Raw genomic sequence first — 19,992 nt, forward strand, 5'->3', positions numbered from 1 at the left:
CCCTACCCCACAAGGTCACTTTTAAGAAACTAGGACCATTTAATGCTTGGATAGCAAAATGAACTTTCTCTTCCCTTCCACTTTTCAGCCCTGCCCGAGCAGAAAGAGTCCGCAGAGTCAGTTAACGTTGGCGGCTACGCTCTGCTCCGAATAATTGTTTCTCGTTAAAGTTATTCAGAAAAATTAAAAAATGAAAGAAAAAAAAAGCACGCATTTAACACAGTGTATCCTAAAAGTTGTTTGCAACACAAAACCTGTTTGAAAGTCTGCCCGTAATGATGGGAAACACTGAAATAAATGAGTCTTTTCTTAGAGGTAAATAAATTAGAAGTGAAAAAAAAAAAAAAAAGAAAACATACAAATACAGAGAGAAGCGTCTTATGAAACTTCGCCGCTGATGAGGGTTTCAGTACTTGTGAAGATGAACATTAAGAGAGATATGTGGACTTAATTTTAATTTATAATTTCCATTTGATGTCGGTAATCATTAGGGCCCACACACTGTAATAAATTATAATAATTTCACACAAGAATTAAATTACTGGGTACCTTGCAGAGGAGCCATTTTTTTGTTGGATACCCTGCAATCTAACTGTCAGACATAAACTCTTCTGCTAATCAATGCTCCAAAACATTCACATTTATTCATCTATGTTAAATTAATAGAAATGTGTGGATAATTCCGCTTACTGTGATCATAGTTGCTCAAAGTGATTTACTAAATTAATGGGTGCCGGAGACTCTGCGAGGACAAAAAGAGACTAATAGGATCCACATGAATAGATTAAAATTTGCTGTGAAGCCATGTGTCGGGTATAGTCACTGAAACTTTATTTCATCATAAACGCAGGGCAACTTCGATGTGCTTCAGAGATTTCTCTGCAATATACACAGAATTTAAATGTTGCCTTGTAAGAACGATGAGATTGTGAAATTAAAAATATAACACCAGGGCAGAAATATCTAAACACTTTCTCATATGACTTTTTTTTAAAGATAGAGTAATTCATTACTAAAACATGTATAAGTTCACATTTTACAGAGAAAAGGTACTTTAAATGACACGGTAAATAAGCAGCTTTTAAATGTGCTTGGTCTGTACCTTAACACATTTCATTACTTTATTGCAGTAATGAACCATTTATATAAGTAGGAAAATAAAAAAGAGAAATATTTCAAATGAGCAACCTCTCTCCTTTGTGTTCCTTTGACTAATTAGGGGGGCATATTTGCTTTTGCTGTCTTTGACATTCTCTGTTTTCATGAAGCAGCAATTAAAGATGTTTATGGTGCCATGCAGCAAGCTCTGTTTACCAAGATGTCAGAGTTCAGCATTCACACACACACAGTCCAAAGGTCACTATTTTTAGCTGTCGACCTCCATTCTCTAACTCACACACAGCCCCTCTGAAAACAGAGCAGTGCCTCAGCAGACACACAAATCCAATGCTCAACCAAGTTTTTCCGTGGACATTACACACAATCAGATCACGAGTCAAAAAGGGAAAATGTACATGTTAAAGTGCATGCAAATATTAAAATAATAACTGTTCTTTATGATGCTCCTTATACCGAGCCTATTTTGAAACTAAATGAAAGTACTTGATCTTTTTTTTTTTTTTTTTTGATACAGAGCTAAGGAGAAGACGGAGTAGCAAGATGGCGCAGTAACCATAGTACTTCAAAAGGTTAAGAATTCCAATTTCTAGGAAGTCCTCTCACTGGCCTACAGCTAGGCGCCTCAATGCCCCATTGTTCCAAAATAGTTCTGCAACAATTGGTGCTGTATTTTCCTTTGAATCGCACCGTTCCTTTTCTCAGGGCTGTGGGGCTATATGAACTACAGCACGCTGTGCAAGAACGGAAGCATTCTGATTTCACATGAAGCTAAGATCATTTCTCCACTGTATTTTGAGAGGTCAAGAGAAAAAGAAGGAGAGCTTTGGTAAAAAAAAAAAAAAAAAATTAAATAAATAAATAGAAATTCACTGTTTATGCTCTTAGTAAAGGATCAGAGCAGGACCACTGAAGTGAGCTTCTTCCCAGGAAAGCACTCAAAACTCACCAAGAGAGGCAAGTGAAGTGCCTCGCCACCCAAATCACTAATTGCGGCATTATGATAAGTGGTGTTGGAGTTATGGAAAAAATCTCATTCCAGCCCAGCGATCATTAATTATCATCCAAACTCATAACTTCAACCTATCATTGGAACTTCATGACATGTTATGGATGACAGGGTCTTAAAGCATATTAACCACTTGACCTCTTCAGACTTAAAATTATATGGGGGGGACCACTCCCAAAGAGAGATGGCATTCGCCGAATAATTATAATCATCAGCACTCAAGCTTTGCAGTGCAATAAAACATGTTTCTATCTGTTTCTTCTGACATCTCATCTCATCTCCTGGTACATGTGACACATTATTGAACAAAAAAAAAAAAAGGAAAGCGAGAGTGAGTGAGACACGTACATCAGACACGTTCCAGACACGTACATCAAAAACCGTGTGTAAAATATTCATGCTTACTGTTAGGAGGGGAAACAATGTTAATATGCTAACAGGAGGATTCATGTAAGCTGTCATGTGTACGTGTGCAGGGGGGGGAATATGTACAGGCAGACTGTCTCACCCCCATAAAACAAGCCTGCTATGTGGCCTGAAATCATTAGCAGCTCACATGAGCTATTGGGTCATGGTGTGATTTACACTGACACTATTTTGATCCTGGTCAGATGACACCAGCTCCTTTGTCCAGTTATGTGCAGAGAATGCCTGGGAACTGAACATAGGCCAAGGACAGGGACCCCAGAGGTTACACTTAGGTTGAGTCTCCCAGTATAACCTCATACACACACACACACACGCACAAACGCATGCATGCACGTACGCACGCACGAGCACACACATGCGCGCGCACACACACGGACGCACGCACGCACGCGTGCACCACACACACATACACGTACACCCACACACAGAGACACAAAATAAATAATTAAATGAAACACATGTGCATATGTACACAAACACACACACATGAGTCTTACGTTAAGCTAGGCAGGCTCATATTTGTTCTTGTTCACCTATTTTTAATCTACATAAGGCGTTCTTTGCACATGCAGTGCTTCAGTGCACAATGATGACAGATTTAAGAGGCATTAATGGCTCTCCTGCTTTCTTGTGTGTAAGCATTTTGCCTTCGCTGTAGTGGTCCAAATAGTGTGAGGTCATACAAAACTAATTAAAATGAAAACTGTGACCATAACCCCCCCCACCCCCCCCAACCTCGCATCTCCCACCCCCAACACTTCTACTTTAACCAATCTTCAATATTCATGTTTGGAAACAGCAAAAGAAGCACCAGCCATATGCTGCGTGGTCCTTTAGGACAATGTAGTTGGCTTAAAACTTTACTCAATCGCAGCTCAAACTGAACAAGCGAGCCTGCATCAAGAGCGCTGTGAGAGCCTTGTCAACTGCATCTGAAGAGACACACCTATGTTAGTGTGAGAGGACAAACAGGCCTCTGTTTGGGCCTGGCTGTGATTTGTCTCTTTGAGACACCCATTTCCTCCTATCGGGAGCTTCCAGTGCTGTGACACAGAACTGCACAATGAGGCTGTTGTGCAGGCCCGACACACGGGGACAGAGTCAACAGCTGAGCCCAGGGAAGATGGCTCCCGGAATGCTCCGCAGCAGTTGCTACTGTTGACTAATGGGAATCTGAGAAGAGGGAAGGTGATACGGATGTGAAGAATGGCACATTGAAGAAGCAGCTGCTTGTTTTGTCATCTGAAAGGGAGAGCTCTTTTTAGACATGTTTAGAGGTCTACTGTGCTGGTCTTGAAAGCTACCTCCTACCAGCAGACGTTTCTGCAGTCTTGCCATTGTCTGCAATGCTCCTATGAAACATATAGGCAAACAAAGGCACTGAAAGTGGGGACTGCTGCCAGCATCCTTGTCTAGTTGCGGTCAGGCACCTTCAGTCTTCTCTCCGTCTGCAGTCTCTTAAATTTTCTCAGAGGATCGAGACAGAGAGAGTGGTGGGTCCGCTATCCGTTTGTAAAAGTTCACGTAAGCCTGGCATATTGCCCACTGCGCACAGCCGAAAATCTATTTAACGTCTGCTTCCCAGGGTGACAAGAGGTTTCATTGGCACAGAGCAAAGAGCAGCTTTTGATCATGTCTCCTAACAAGCGACTCCAACTCATGTCTCCTCAGCTCAAACAGCTCGATATTACCTATTCAAACAAAAGCGACAGACCAGAGGCCCTCTCCACAAAGCTGGCAGTCCATGCAGATACAAACAGACGCACACACACACACACACACACACACACAGACAGATTCTCATGCACCCACATACCTGCACTTCTTCGCATATATTAATGAAATACACAAACGTAAGGTGGTCAAAGGTGGAAAGCTAAGCTAACATTATTAAAGACCGTGTAGAGCGCAGTGGGCGAGAAGAGAGGAGAAAGAGAAGAGAAGAGAGGAGAACCACCCGACTGATGTTTGGCCAGTGTGCTCTGCCTTCGGGACTCACGAACGGAGAGAAGAAGGGGGAAGACCTAAGTGTTTGAAGCAAGCCTCAAAACTTCAGGTCTGCACCGGCCACCAGCCAAGAAATTAAAAAGGCTGGTGAGCCTCTGTCTTCATTGCATATGCATCTAGTCAAGGGCCAGTGCCACAGATCATTACAACAAAGATTTCTATTAATTAGGTGGAATAAAACAGAACCAGATGACAGGGCAGCAGGACTGCAGAGAGCAAAGCTATCCCTGCTACATTATTTCAACTGGAACCCTTTCAACCAGGTCATAAAAATGCAACTGAAATGGCAGGTGTTAAAACAGCTTTCTGCACTCAATTCTCAAGGAACCCAAGATCTGATCTGCAGATATCAACTGTAGGCACACAGAACAAGTAGACAGCGTATATCAGATTTAAAAAGGGGGGGGGGGGGGGCTCAGCAGGCCAGATACAGAAATCATAAGTATTGCTCTAAAGCTGATCTACATTTCCATCGCAAATATATTGTAGAGCACAATACACACACACACACACACATACACACACACACAAAGGGCTTAGCGCACAAGTTGAAGGAGGAGCCTGCTCACCTGCTGCTGAAATGGGCATGCTCCTATAGGGGGGCTCTAGAAATATCCGTATGCCCCACTAAGTGAGTGGGAGGCTGCAGGACCACCTCCCCTCACCCTGTTAAAGTCATCAGCAATTAGTCAATGTGCAGACCTCACAGGGATCCAGGTGTGTGTGCGTGTGTGTGTGTGTGTGTGTGTGTGTGTGTGTGTGTGTGTGTGTGTGTGTGCATGGGTCTGTTTGCATTTGTCTATGCAAGTGTATGACTGGCGCAAACAAGTAAGTGTGTGTGTGTGAGTAAAAGTGAGTGTGAATGTGTGTTTTACTGGTATGCAGTCACTCAGTTTTTCTATGGCTTGTTCTGGAGTGTGTTCTCTCAGAACATCTTGGGTTCCCACCCTGTCACATTAGCAACTGTTACTATGGACACCCAGGTCAATCTGGGGGACATAACTCACTTTCCTCGGGACAAGAATTCAGTTTCACCTGTGACTAACAGACACATTGGAATATTTTCATGCGCTTATTAAAAGTGAGTCACAGCTTTGTCTACTAACCTCAGAGGAACATAGAAGATATAAAACAAATACATTAGAAGTAAAAGGAACAATCAAAATAACAGGATGTCTATTGGTTGAAAATAACATGAAAGATCCATCTTTTAAGCATAATCTCATATTCATTTTGTTAGACTACGGTAGAAACACATTTGAATAAGAATCATTCAGTAACATTTCAAAATGTTTTCTTTTTTAACTGAGCATTTTTAACGTTAATACTCTACATTTTTGTTGCAAGTGTCTTATATCACAATAAAATCTGAAAATGTATTACTTCCTTGTTTAAAATAGTTACAGGAGTTTCTTATTGAAATTACAGACTAAGATTTTATTTTTAAATGCATAAATTGTTAAAGAGTTGACTGATCAGCAGGACATTTGAAACACCCTCTGTGTTTAAATGTACTCATGTATGTGTGTGTGTGTTTGTGTGTGTGTGTGCGCGCGCGCTTGCGTGTGTGTCTGTGTGTGTTTCTCTGTGTGTATTGGCACGAACAGTTTATAAAAACTAGAGAGAGAGGAGGAAACAGGTCTGTATTTGCTCTTTAATTGTCAGCACACTGAGCGACAGGCACGAGAACTGACTGGACCATGTAAAGCTGTCATATTGATAAACTGGGCTCTAAAAAAGAATTCGAAGATAACAAACCTTTACCATGAGTCAGAACCAATCCTGGCAATATCACACTGCTGACTAAGTTGGCAAAAGACATGTCTACTGGGGCCAGAGGAGACATATTTCTGTCAAAATTCTGTCAAAATCATCAACACTAACATTGTAGCAGCAATAGGAAAATGAGACAGAAGGCAAACGTGTGATGAGGTCTCTCCATGAAATGCCACAGTCATTATAGCTGAATAAGGTGTATCACAATTTCTGCCAGGCCTGCCTATGCCAAAATTTATATTGTAACACAATCTGTATGAAATGCAAAGATATAAAAGTGATGTTTGAAATACATAAATTGCTAGCAAATCAGGAAAGATGTGAATGAGTTCTTTAAAAAAGCAATAAAAACATATATGAATGTAAGTAAATAATGCTTATGAGGGGGATGTGCAGCTAACAGTACACTTCCATTGATTAATACTTTAGTGTGTTATATGAAACAGGCTTAATTGCTTGTGAATCAAATCAAAGTCACCTTGCCTCTTTGTAATGGGCATTTTTTTTTTAAATTCATTTTTATTTTTTTTTTCTTACTTAGGTCTGACATTTTACCTTTTGACAAGTGCTGTCTAGAGAACTCTCCATGAATAATGCATTTACAATACCCTGTAAATAAACAGTGGACACAATCGTTAGCCCTCCCGGCAACGGGGCCTAACGGAGCTTTTACAGCGAAGGTGACTATTCAGCTTAATGCAATCCTCCGTGCTGGGAGGACATTTTCATTCATTAGAGTGGTCACAAGCACTTAAAGCACTTTAAGGACCTGTTAGAGAGTGAAGAGGAGGGGGCGGTGCACAGGGAACAACTACAATCCCGCAGGGTTCAGCAAGGGAGCACCGAGATGTCCGCGGAGTTCAAAAAACTTGCAGTGCACTTCTAATATGTTTTATTCAATTAGAGAATGGTTAGCTTTGCCAATGAAGCGCATTTAATTAAGCATGGATAAAGCAAGAGGTGAGGCAGACATGGGGGGGGATACTGTATCATCCTCTGTAAGGACTTCACATCAAACACTCTCCCAAAAGAGTTTTCCTGCCAAACACAACCCAGAAACATCAGCCAATCACATTTGACTTATGTATGCATATATATAACTTTGCTGTCACATAATGACCCTGCAAATGCTCAGTTTGTGACAGTAAACTTAGATCTACTAATTACATCATTAACTCTTCTCAGTATAGAAATTAAAGTTAAAGTTAAAAATATATATTTTCAAGTACAAATAAACTGTAATGACCAGAGCTCATTTCAAGGAAGCAAAACTAAATATTGCACAGCTTAGTGCACCTCATATGATATTATCCCAGTCTCAACGTCCTGATCTTAAAGCACTTACATTGATGGAAACAGATAGCTCAAATTAAGCCTTGAAGACAACACTGATCTAGCAGCAGAGCAAAGCACATAGGATTAGGAGTCACAGTTGTTCCCTTAAAATAGGTGATATTTTTAGCCAGTCCATGCTTTGTCTCACTTAAGTCTCATCTCTAAGACAGCATATGGCTCTCAGTTGGTTAGGATTCATGCAATGGGTTAATCCTGACCTTGAAAGTTCACGTAGAGTTTCTTAAGAAAGTCACGTACTATGAATACTATGCACTGCTATATACCAATACTGTGCCTATTAATCAAAATATATTCAGTTTTAATGTAGTCTAAAAAAAAAAAAAAAAAACCCAAAGAACTGCTGCAGGAGCGGCAATCAGCTGTCCTCTGTATCACTGGAGATTTCCATTTCAGTAGTTTATCACTTCCATATTGAACTCTGTGAGCCTCTTGTCATGTTCTGTGTTGCCCACTCTGGGATGAATTTCCCTCAACAAGGGAGTGTGTTTTGATGGTGCAAGGTATCAGGCATGAGCCAGGCTGTGTCTCTATTATTAAGGAAAGATTAACACAGCTGTACACTACACTGAAGCATCCTCTCCTCTCTCCGCTAACATACGGCCCAGGATTACAAGCTGCACTTGACCATTTAAATTACTGCAGCAACCGGCCATACCAGCTGGGTCTCATTAACATTAACGCCTTCCTCCGCAGAGGTCTGAGAGGAGCACGCTGCATCTCAAAAACTCACCCAAAACCAGCAGGGAAACTAACATGAACAGACATGTCCGTACCACAGAGAAGACCTTCCCATGAACACGCTTAAACAAAAACAAAAAAAAAAAACAAAAAAAAGCCTTCCAAATTTCTAAACTGAGCACCTGATACATTAAACATATGAAAATTCTGATATCATTTTTTGCACATTATTAAGACAATATGTATGAGGATAACTGACATTCACGCTCTACTGTTTGCTCAAGCCTCCTTCCAGCATTTAAATATTTTGTTTACCCCTGGTAAAATGTAAAAGGCTATCAACAATCAGGACTGAGTACAAAGACCAGCAGCAAAATACTACAGACAAATTTTTTTTTTTTTTTGTTAAATTAAGGTCTAATTTATTCCTCTGATGAAGTGCTTAGGCTAAGAGCTCCCCAGACACCGTGAGACTCATAAGTCTCTAGGGAATGCTGTGTATGTTTGACTCTATATATTCCCTCTGCAGCACTAATTAAAAGTGGGGGAACTATTTCAGCGGCACTGTTCAATATTTGTTTTTCTGTCATCCTTCTGGTCTTCCGAGCGCTGCAGCTCAGCTGGTGGACGGGTCTGTGTGCGTATTTAACAACACTAACAAATGCTCTCATTTACACGATCAACTAAATATAGAGATGCACCAAGTCAAATCAGTTGCACCTATTATTATTATTGTTGTTGTTGTTGTTGTTGTTATTCTTATTGTGTAACTGGAGTAAAGAAATACTAGTATTAGAATATTAGGATTACATTGAGCATTAGAGGAAGCTCCAGGCATCTTGTCAAAAATGAGGCAAAAAAAGGGAAATATTTTGACTCTGTTTTGGCAGGTAGGCAGATGAATTAGTGAGATGAACAGTGTCGTCTGTGTTAAAGAATAAGAAGGTAATGTTCCTGGCATCAGGTGGCGTGTGTTTTATGGCCTGAGAGTTTGGCTTGGCACTGGAGATAGACCACACTTAAGATGAGGTCTAGTGCCACCCACTCTTTGTCACACTGGATGAGATTCAGAACAAACTGGAAATATAGCCACGTCAGTCTTCCCATGTTATTGGGATGTGTGTGTGTGTATGTGCTTGTGTTTGTGTATGTGTGTGCATGTGTGTGTGTGTGTGTGTGTGTGTCTGCGTAAATGTGTATACGTTGAAAGAAAGATTGAGAGAGGCAGTTAAGAAATTAAGAAGAAAGCACTCGTGCATGTACACACACACACACACACACACACATATATACACACATACATATATAATGTCTGAAGTACTCAGTACTCAAATATGCAGTCAAGTAAATGTATTCCGTATTCAGACATACAATGCAACACACACACACACAAGCACAAATACTAATACACATGCAGACACACGCAGACAGAGGAAAACAAACATACAAAGTAGCAAGTCTCATACCATCCTGCTCTGTCTTTGTCATCTCCTCCAGTTTCTTTTGCTTCAGTGTGTCCACCACGTCAGCCAAGCTTCCTTTGCGGCGCTCGGGTGTCCCGAATGCAGAGCTGCTCAGCAGGTCACCTCGCTCCCGGGCCCCCTCCTCAGGCTTGTGTGGAGAGGTAGAGTTATTCCGGAAGGAGTACAGGGAACATACTTTATTGCTGTCAGATTCCTGCAAAAAAACAAAAGTTTGGGAAGGGAAGGAGAATGGTGAAAAAAAAATTCTGTTTTGTTTTCCTTTTTCCATAGTTCCCTGTTTATATCCAACACACTGCTAAAGTTCTGTTAGATAAAACAAATGGATTGTAGCTGTCAAAAAAACAAAAACAACAAAAAAAAAACCCCATAAAACTCCATCTGTAGAAGGAAAGTGAATGTTATAGGTCAAATGCAGCAAGATTCACCTTACAGCAGACGGCAGTGAAACTTATCATTGTCATTTCTTTAAGTGCTCTGAGCGAGTGTCTGAATTTCAGTTGAGTGCTGTGTAATTTCTTCATTTTGAAGAGGGTGCCTACTTTTTGCTAGACCCTCCAGGCCTTCATAAATCTGTGCCCTGTCTAGAGCTGTTGTTGTTTTGTGGTCCCACCTGTGTGTGGTTTAGTGGTTAACTTGGTTTCAGTCTACAGTTGAGAACTGAGCGCTCCCTGAACAGCCAGAGATATACATGGGGCAGAAAGAGAGGTAAGAACCCCATACTGTACTCTCACATGGCTAAAACTACTGTCTGCTGCTCCACAACGTAGCAATCAAACATGTTCATCCATCTCCAGGCTCTACAGACCCAACAAAACCTAGGAGTTTTCAGAATATACCTGACAAATGAAAATTAAAAGTCAAACACTGGAGCAACAATTAGAAAAGCATTCAGACAATTACTGTGTACAAAACAGACATGATCACACAAAGGCAGAATGAGGCGAAGCAAAGCCGCAATGAAAGGAATTCCAGGAGCACGTTCTGCGGCGTGCAGAGGGAGAGAGGGAGAAACAGAAGTTGGCTAATCCGTACCAGTATGCAGAGATGAGGTGAGCTGAGAGGACTTGCGCGCTTAACATTAGGAGGATAAGTGTGGATTGAGCTTGTAAGAGGTGGTGCCTGAAGGCAGACATATGTAGTGTTATTGGGGTTGCACGTTGCTTATACGGCCGTCACAAAAAGCCAGTGGGGAGCAGGACGACACAGGGCAATCAGCTGGCACGGGCTCAGAGCGCTGCAGCCCACACAGACGCATGGCACAGCGCAGTCCAGCTATCAACACAGGCAACTCCCCCACACACTTCTCCTCTATTCTCTCACTTTCTCAACACCCTTTTCTTTCCTCTTCCTGCTCCTCAGGAATACTCATGCCTACTAGTTTTTTTGGGGGTTTTTCTTATCCCTTTTTCACACTTGTCACCAAAATTAACGGATACAAATCTAAAGGTATCTTTCCGGATAAAGATTAATCTAAAAGGGCAGGAAAACGAAAGAAAAATGTTTTATAAACTTTTGCTGTCAAACATTTGATATGTACATGAATAACAAAACAAATAATTCAAATTGAGAGTTTCAAGAACAATGAAAAAAAAAATCTATTAAACAATCAACAGCACAGAAATTTCGTTTGTGTTTAGCAGCTAAAAGAATAGAGCTTGTTGAACGAAATGAATTGCGAATATGCAAATCAACCCGCTCTCAAAGATCAAATGAATAGAATTAACTTTTCATACGGTTTTCCTCATTATATCAAGAGGAAGCTGAATGATCCTAGCACGTTGCAGCGGACAATGCGGAGAAATTCTTTGAAATGCTTTTCTAATTACGGTAATCAGAAACGTCGCTGTAATCCAATTAGGCCTCCTGGAAATAGGGACCACCTGAGTAATATTCTGGCCTGCATTTACATGTGAGACAGTTTTGAGAGGCCACCGTGTATCCATATAAAACAGGGCAAAACAAAGGAGCCATGGGTCCGGCATCCATCAGTGGGAGTTCAGTCGAAGGCTACTTCACTGCTCCTTTGGGTCTCTTTACCCGAGCCCGTCTGTCACAAACAACCACCTGCCTCCACTGCCGCATCCTACAAGTGGCTCAGCTTCTGTCGGCTCCTCTCTGCTCCTCTGTGCTCCTCACATCAAAGCATTTTCATTCTCAACCACATGTGTCAAGCTACTTCTGCCGCACACCGGCGCCCCCAACAACAACTGCCTGGATTACCTATCTGTTTTACTTGTCCGTCTGAAATAGGTTTGAAAGCTCTAGATTGAATCGTATAGTGACATTTGCAGTGCTGCTGGAGATGTGAGTGGTCTTGTTGCTGAACTGAACGGTAGGCTCATGATTGAGTATTTTTGCTGGGCTTGAGGGAACTAAGTCTGCAGGGCTCTGCTGTATTGTCCAGGCCTGGGCCAGGAGGAGGGGCAGGGTATATGGAGAACTCCCTTTTACGAGCAGCAAACAATGAGTGCCTGTCAAGCCTGCGTCTGGGCTCACAGCCTCCTGGGCTAGTGAAAGCGCTGGAGCAAGGGAGAGGAAAAGCCTCAGGAGCCATCTCAGTCCCACACTTATACTTTCTCTCAAGGACTTTTCTCTCTCATTGTCTTTCTATTTATAGATTCATAAAATCTGTCTGACGTGAAATGCAATTCAATACTTTGTTCTCCTCGACTTTTACAGTCTGGGGAATCTCCAGGCACTTGTGAGGGCTTAAACTTCAAAGACAAGTGCTTGGCAAAACGCAAGGTCTTAAGTCTTCATTGAAATTGTTCCAGGGGCTGTGTTCTGACCGTGTCCTTGGGACGAGAATTCCTCTCTGCTGGGGTGCAGCGATTCAACAGCGCCTGTTCACTGGGTGCTCATTGTGTGTGTGTGTGCATGTATGTGTGTGTGTGTGTGTGTGAGAGAGAGAGAGAGAGATAGAGAGAGAGGGAGAAAGAGTGAAAGAGTGAAAGAGAGGAGACAGTAGCATATGCGTTCAGGCTTATTATTTTCAGCCCATTAAAGGTTTCATTATAGTTTTCTATGCAAATAGGCAAAAGAGAGGAGTCACAAACAGAGTCAGTGACCAACAAGTTATCACTCGTCAGATGGGTGTAATGAAGCTGCATGCAGGGCAGTAATCCTGCAGTGAATACAGAAAGCAGTGTACAAGTCCTGTATCCTGTCAATCCATCATTAGATTAGATAGGTGTAGTCTCTCACCATGCGCTGCTGGGCTGACACCAGGTTGTCCCAGTCGGACTCGGGCGGGACACCGCTGATTGGCTGGAGCTCCTCGGGGTGAGGTTTGTTGTGCAGCAGGTTGTGTCGGGGCAGCTGGGGGGCGGCCAGGGGGTCTGCACTTTCCTCTTTCTCCCAGGACAGATGGTCCTGACTCACAGCATCCTCTGCATCAGGGGCAGAGCCAAATGGAGAGGTGGCTTGCTTGGAAGACATTATTCTGCTGAGGAATGCAACACAGTCACAGGTCAGTATGCCACAAGACGTTTCCAAAGACACACAAATACACACTCACACATACATACACAGACACACATACACACACACATATACACACACAGACAATTTTTTTTTTTTTTGCATTGTCTGTGCACAAGTGTAAATGTGTGTGTGTGTGTGTGTGTGTGTGTGTCTTTGTTTTTGTTTTGTTTTTGGGTTTTTTTTCGAAGAAGGTGACGGATGTCTTTTAACAGTGCCCATTCCACACATGGACTTGGAGAGCATCCTGGACCAAGATCCCATCTAACCCTTGGTCTGGACGAAAATCAAAGATGAGGAGATCCTATCAGTGTCTATACGCATGGCTGGGGAGAGAACGGGTGCTGGGGTCCCTCTTAATCCTTTGTTTAATGTAAATGGCCATGCTGAGCCAGGCCTGGAGCTGTGCCTACTGCCCAATCCCCCACCCAACACATGATTACAGCACTAAGAGGGTTACCATACTATATAACACACTCTCATTAAAGAGCTAATGCAGCCTCCGCACTAAGCCCAATCTCACTCAGACACTTATAATGGCCAAATGAATGCCAGAAGTGCCAATTCCCACATAATGGAGAAAACATTGTATAATATTGTTTTTCTGCTCTTGATATGGAATAAGTAACTCGAGTTACAAGACAGAAGATCCATTGAAAAGTGTTTTTTATGAAAATTCATTGTGAACGTTTACTCAGAAGTGTTGATCTCAAAACAACGCGATCATTTCAGGCTATATACATCGAAGCAAGCTTTCTCTTTTTTTCCCCCTGTCGACAAATTGGAAAATCATTAACTTTTTAGCACTACAGTATTTCTTTGGGCAAATAAATCCTGATTAAAGAGCTTGAAAATCAGAGCCAGGCAGTGGAAGACAAAATTTACAAACTGTCACAGGCTTTCATGAATATTGCAGTGAAGAGTGCGCTTGACATATCAGGTGCAAAGAAAACTAATGAAGTTAATTCCAATTTAAATAGCATTTTTACGGGGTAACCCATGCCTCAGATAGGATTTTACAGCTAATTCCACTCTTCTCACAATTAATGAAGCTGCTCTCATGCTGTTCGCTACAATGAGTGAAATTAATATGCAGTCAGCTAATCTAATTAAGCACTTGGTATAAATAAGTGAATCGTATGGCTTTCCCACTGATCTGAAGTGCTGAAGATGAGCCAGTGTGTATTTAGTCCTAATCCTCCTTTTCCTCTACAAATCTAACAATGAAAGTATCATGTCAGGAACCAACACTCTGGGGTATCTCTAATTAGGGGGGCTAGTCTTCACTGCTGATCTTATAAAGCCACGCTTCTCATTCTTACACTGCTGTCCTGGACGACTAGACCTGTCTTATGCCCTGGCTGGACCACGCGACCGGCTCCATCGGCATGGAAACAGGTCACGGGCATTCTAGGTCAAGGGCTGTAGCACGTTAATGTCCTTCGACTGCCCACTGAGACTGCTGGGAGATAGACAGAGGCAGGCTGGGTAATGAAGGCAGCCCGAGGTGTTCCAGACTCCATATCCCAACTCTGCCAAGTTTACAGCATGGGGTTCATCGGGGGATGAAAACAAATTTGACACAAGGAGAGATTATTTTAACACCAAACTGTGAGTTAATCTGCTCACGTGTGCACAGAGTCCACAATCCTCGTACATGAAGGATGTGGGGGTTACGTGGTGCTGTCAGGTCCAATAGTACTCAGATGTTTCTAAAGAGTGACTGCTTCATTTGAAATTGTGCCATCCAATAGCACACGTCACTGGGCACTAAGCTATGTGCACTCTGAATTGTTAAAAACTGTTCATTAAGCAACAATGTCATTCAGACATGGGTCTGGTATACTGAACAATAAAAGACCGTCCTATAATATACACTTTAGCACACAAGTGTATCACGCAGCAAAACACACACACACACACACACACACACACACACACACACACATGCAGTCATAGATCACTTTTGTAGCTGTGAGCAGAGAAGGACAATAGGACCAATAGAAGTTAATCAAGCTGGCCACCACAGCTGTGCAAACACAGTGTCACTTAGTGGAGGGAAGGAACTAGGGACCTCATCTGGTTTGTGTGCTATTTTCTTAAGCAAGTCCGGGCCCTCAATTTTAATCAGCCAATAAATTGTTTCCTGTAATTATATCAAATAGAGTATGATCTTGAAATTGGGAGTGTTAATTGAAAATCAAAATTCAGAGCAAAGTTCAGAGCACACAGACTGAGTGTGATGGTGCTCTGGGGGAGTGAGGGGGCTGCAGCAGGAGAAAGAGGAGGAGGAGGAGGAGGAGGTGGGGTGACGTGCGGAGATGGCAAGAGAGATTGGAGATACTATCCATTTTTTATTCATGGATCCAAAGGTTCCTGACTTCCAGTACAACAAGCAGTGTCTTCAATGGAGTGCGAGTGAAACAAAGCACTTCTTTTGTATTACACAGTAAATCAAGTGGTATTATTTTACCTCTAAAATATTCAGTCTCTCAGGCACTTTTCCTCCAGTCTCTAGCCATCAGTCAAACTGCTGAGGCATGAGAGGGGCTGCAGAGAGACTGAACACGGCTGACTCCAGCCTCCTGGAACATGTGTCTACAGCAATCTTGTTAGAAAATGCAACAGATCTGTGCCAGGCTCCGTAACAGTATTTGTCAGCTGGAGTTAATAATTTATTACGAGAGCTGGGAGGGCTGCACTGCTTGTGTGCACAGCTAAGGAGTGGAGAGAGAGTGGGGTAAGTCTGCCTCTCCCTGTCCCCTCCACCCATTTACACTGCATGCACAAAAAAAACAAAACCCTCTGATTCACACTAGATTGGCCTCTGCACCACCAATGAGATATCGTTACAAAAATTAAAGAACATGTGCATCATCTCTCTGACGACAAAACGAAAGCAGGCGGTACGTATATTTCTCGAAGTCTGTCAGGAAAAGTCAGTCTGTTTAAATCACTTCAAAATCATTTACTCTCAGTCTCTTGCCGTGTTCAGTAGTAGGACAAGAGTGTGTATGGTTAAGAGGTAAGAGTGGGAGAGAACTCCCACTAAACATGTGAAATATTACAGCACCAGAAACATAATCGCATTTTATCAAATGAAATCCTGTTTTACACACGGAGCCCATGAGTGCTTCACAGGGAGAAAAAAAGAAGAAGCCACAAACACAACAGCGTCGTATATGCCTGACTTGAGTGTATTCTGCACTGCAGCATTTTCTATATTCTGATTAATAATTCAATCTGTTTCTCTAGTAAATAAGTCCAATACATGCATGTGTGCATATTAAGCAGAGAATATATCACAGGCTGAAGTGGCCTCATATGAATTCCTGACAAGCCCTTGCCGCTCACGCTTGATTACACAATAACAATGGACAGCTAACAAACCAAACTAATCAATAAGAGCATAAAACTCAGCTTGTCTTTTTCCAGTCAAAGCCCCCCATGTCTTTCAGTAGGGAAAGAAAAAAAAAAAAGGAAAAGACCTACGTATATCTGACATTATTGCTCTGCGTTTACTGGGATTAAGAGCGAAGTTCCTAAAGCAGAGGCTCATATGGCCTGGAATGCTTTGACTCATGAATTGTTGCCACTGATAATGTTTCATCACGCACCAGTCTCTGTTTAATTGGTTAGCATTAGAAGCCCCCACATTGCTGTGCCATAAAGGTCTTGTGACTGGGGCCATGTGTCTGTGGATATCCCGTTTCCCTCTCTATCGTAACAAGCGCTGACTCCCAGCCCGCTGCCTCTGCTCTTTCACACCACTGACCTTTTATAGACAATAGTGATAAGTTAGCGTACACCGTTTCTTTACCCCTCTCCCAACTTAGTACAGGACCAGCAAAATTACAAGACACGTCAGGAAGACAAGATTAAGGCCCTCTCTTTCTGAAATATCACCAACAAAATGTACTGCAAAAGAAATAGTCAAATAATATTTAAAAAAAAAAGGGCCGAACAAGAGAGTCATTGTTTCAGGACCTAACAAAGGGAAAGCTGAAAATGGTAAAAGCTATTTTATGACGGAGTTTCAACTTTCCGTTGGTGATGGAACACATAAACGCATGCACATAAACGTTCACACATACATACACTTGAATACACACGTAAAATACAAAGGAAGATTGAAATAAATTTTGTCCAAGATTTGATTACTGAGCAACCCAAAAAAGAGACAGAAAATCATTTCAAGTTGTACTGACTTACATTATCAACTAATGCAGGTCAAAGGATATAATCGTTAAATACATATATAAGCACTTTTTTTCAGTAATTTTCATGTAACATCAGTGACTAAGATTTGCTTTATTGTAAAAAATAAAAACGGGGTAGAAATAAGAAATGTCAGCACTTAATACATAACGCTGCAGAAAGCACAACTAATGAACAGAGGTTGGAGGGGGAGTGAAAACAGATTGAGGAAAATTAATATCGTCTCCAGTGAGTAACTCAACCAATAGCACAGTCACGCATCTTGATGAAAAGAAAAAGGTAAGTCTCATAAAACTTAAAAATGAGGTGCTATTTAAAATGGGCTTAAAATGGTAAGCCTCCCTTTAAAATACGTTTTATCTCATACAATTCAATGTTACCTTAGCAACTACTTTGAACCGCAGTTCAAATAAATTGTGGTTAAAATATTCTGCACAAAGCGAAATTGTCAAGACGCAGTACTGGTAGCATTTTTACAGCATCAATCAACATTTTAATAATTATATATAATTTAGCCGCCAAAGAGTGGAGCATGCATACAAAAACACAGCATCCACCTGAAGAAAATGTTACGCGTAAGTACGCAAAAGAAAGCTGCAAAGAAAAAAGGCGGATCTGGATCTGCAGAGAGTGAGAAGCGGAGTGGGAGCTGGTGACTAAAGGAGTCAGGGAACCCCCGTGTTCTCACAGGTGACGAGGCAGGAACCTCCTCAGGGTCCTAACCCAGGGTAAGGTGCCAACGTTACCTGACAGCCCTCGGCTGGAAAATTACTCTCACAACCAGCGCCGTTTAGCACAATTAAATTATCACCTTCCATTGTGACTGAGCAGATTGCCCATACATAATCATCCCAGAGAGAGAAAAAGACAGAAAGAGAAAAAGAGAGTGAGAGAGAGCGAGAAAGAGAGCGAGAGAGAGAGCGAGAGAGAGAGAGAGAGGGGAGTCAACAGAGTCCTGTCTATTCCTCAAAACAGCTACTCCCCAGTAGCCAGCGAATGTGTAAATGAAAATCAATAGAGAGGTACTCCTTATTCCCCCACACTTTGCACTTCCAAATGGAAGCACGGCAATGAGAGAATGGCACAAGCTCAGCACACACACGTGCACACACACACACACACAGAATGACATGTGAATTCATCAAAAACCGTTAATGGCACATCTTGTTCTCCTCCTATCTCCTGCTTTAAACAAATTCTTATTACCTGTCAGAGTATTTCAGGGAAATATACCTGTTCTGTAAATATCTGAGACTACTTTTTTTCTTTAGAAAAGCGACTTAAATCAGAATTAACAAATAATTTTACTCAATAATACATTTTTCTGTTTTTGCATTGCTCACTGGCCATCATATCAGAAGACAGAAAAAAAAGAAAAACTTGGTATGAAACTGAAATGAGCAAAGCAATTATGAATAATGGCGCTGAAAGGTTTGAAAAATACCTACACTCTAAATATGTCACAGGAGTGTAGTCAAGATTAATTTGTTTAAATTGTTCCTCTATAAATGAAGACCCTCAAAAAAGTCTACTCAATTATAACAACACTCAAGTATCTCTTTTTTTTGCATGCACAATTTCACTTCAAACTAGCAGCAGTTTGTACAGCTAAAAAGCACACTCAGAAGACATCTAAACAGGACAAATTACACCAGCCACTTCCAAAATGCTCTTCACTTATGCCGCAGAGGACAGTGAATTACTTTACGTAGTGGATTATTAGAGAAAGTATCCAGTTAGTGGGTCTGCCTGTATTTTACTCTATAAGACTGCTGGTTGAGCTGACCATACCTCACACACTGGGTTGTTTCTAAAAGGAATGTGTGTGTGTGTGTGTGTGTGTGTGTGTGTGTGTGTGTGTTGTGCGCGCGCATGTGTGTGTGTGTGTGTGTGTGTATGTGTATGTGCGTGTGGGTGTTTGTGTGGGTGTGTGTGTGTGTGTGTGTGTGTGTGTGTGTGTGTGTGTGTGTGTGTGTGTGTGTAAGCTGAGGTGCTCGTCTAGCAGGTACAGGTCAATAAACACTCACATACTGAGCCCGTCTAGCTGCTCAGCCACTGGCCCTCTTCTCTCTCCACCAGCCTCCGCTTCAGAGCTGGATGGCATTCCACTCCCTCAGATCCCAGAGCGTAGACAGGAGAGCATATACACAGGCACAAACACACACGCACTCGGGCCAAGCGTCCCAGCCACAGCAGAGCGTCTCAGCACACATCCAGTGGGGGAAGCCACGCCGCCACACACGCTACACACGGAGCAAAACAACGAGGAACCGCTCAGCTCTGCCTCTCGCTCTTCCAGCCAAGGCAGATTCGGAGACAAGAAACACTGCCTGTTGTTTTCTCTCTCTCTCTCTCTCCCTCTCTCTCTCTCTCTCTCCCTCTCTCTCTCTCCCTCCTGTTTTTCTCTCTCTCTCACTGAACGTGAAGAAGTCTGGGCCT

At 42.1% G+C, this 19,992-nt stretch overlaps 1 protein-coding gene across 6 annotated transcripts in view; it reads right to left on the reverse strand.

The window, feature by feature from the left end:
* The window catches only part of sox6 (SRY-box transcription factor 6), a 94,947-nt gene extending 75,219 nt beyond the window's left edge, over positions 1–19,728 (reverse strand). For 2 of the 6 annotated variants that reach the window (XM_030792056.1, XM_030792047.1), the window contains exons 1-3: positions 19,581–19,728; positions 13,060–13,300; positions 9,838–10,048 (exon numbers count right to left, since the gene is read on the reverse strand). In XM_030792056.1, the coding sequence (XP_030647916.1) occupies positions 9,838–10,048; positions 13,060–13,300; positions 19,581–19,657 (529 nt within the window). In that variant the 5' untranslated portion in view covers positions 19,658–19,728. The remainder of the gene's footprint in view (positions 1–9,837; positions 10,049–13,059; positions 13,301–19,580) is intronic. The other 4 variants (XM_030792066.1, XM_030792074.1, XM_030792076.1 and 1 more) reach the window with 4 other exon arrangements.
* Between the last annotated feature and the right edge of the window lie 264 nt (positions 19,729–19,992).

The sequence above is a fragment of the Chanos chanos genome, chromosome 2 (genome assembly GCF_902362185.1).
Source record: "Chanos chanos chromosome 2, fChaCha1.1, whole genome shotgun sequence".
In the NCBI taxonomy this organism is placed as follows: Eukaryota; Metazoa; Chordata; class Actinopteri; order Gonorynchiformes; family Chanidae; genus Chanos; species Chanos chanos.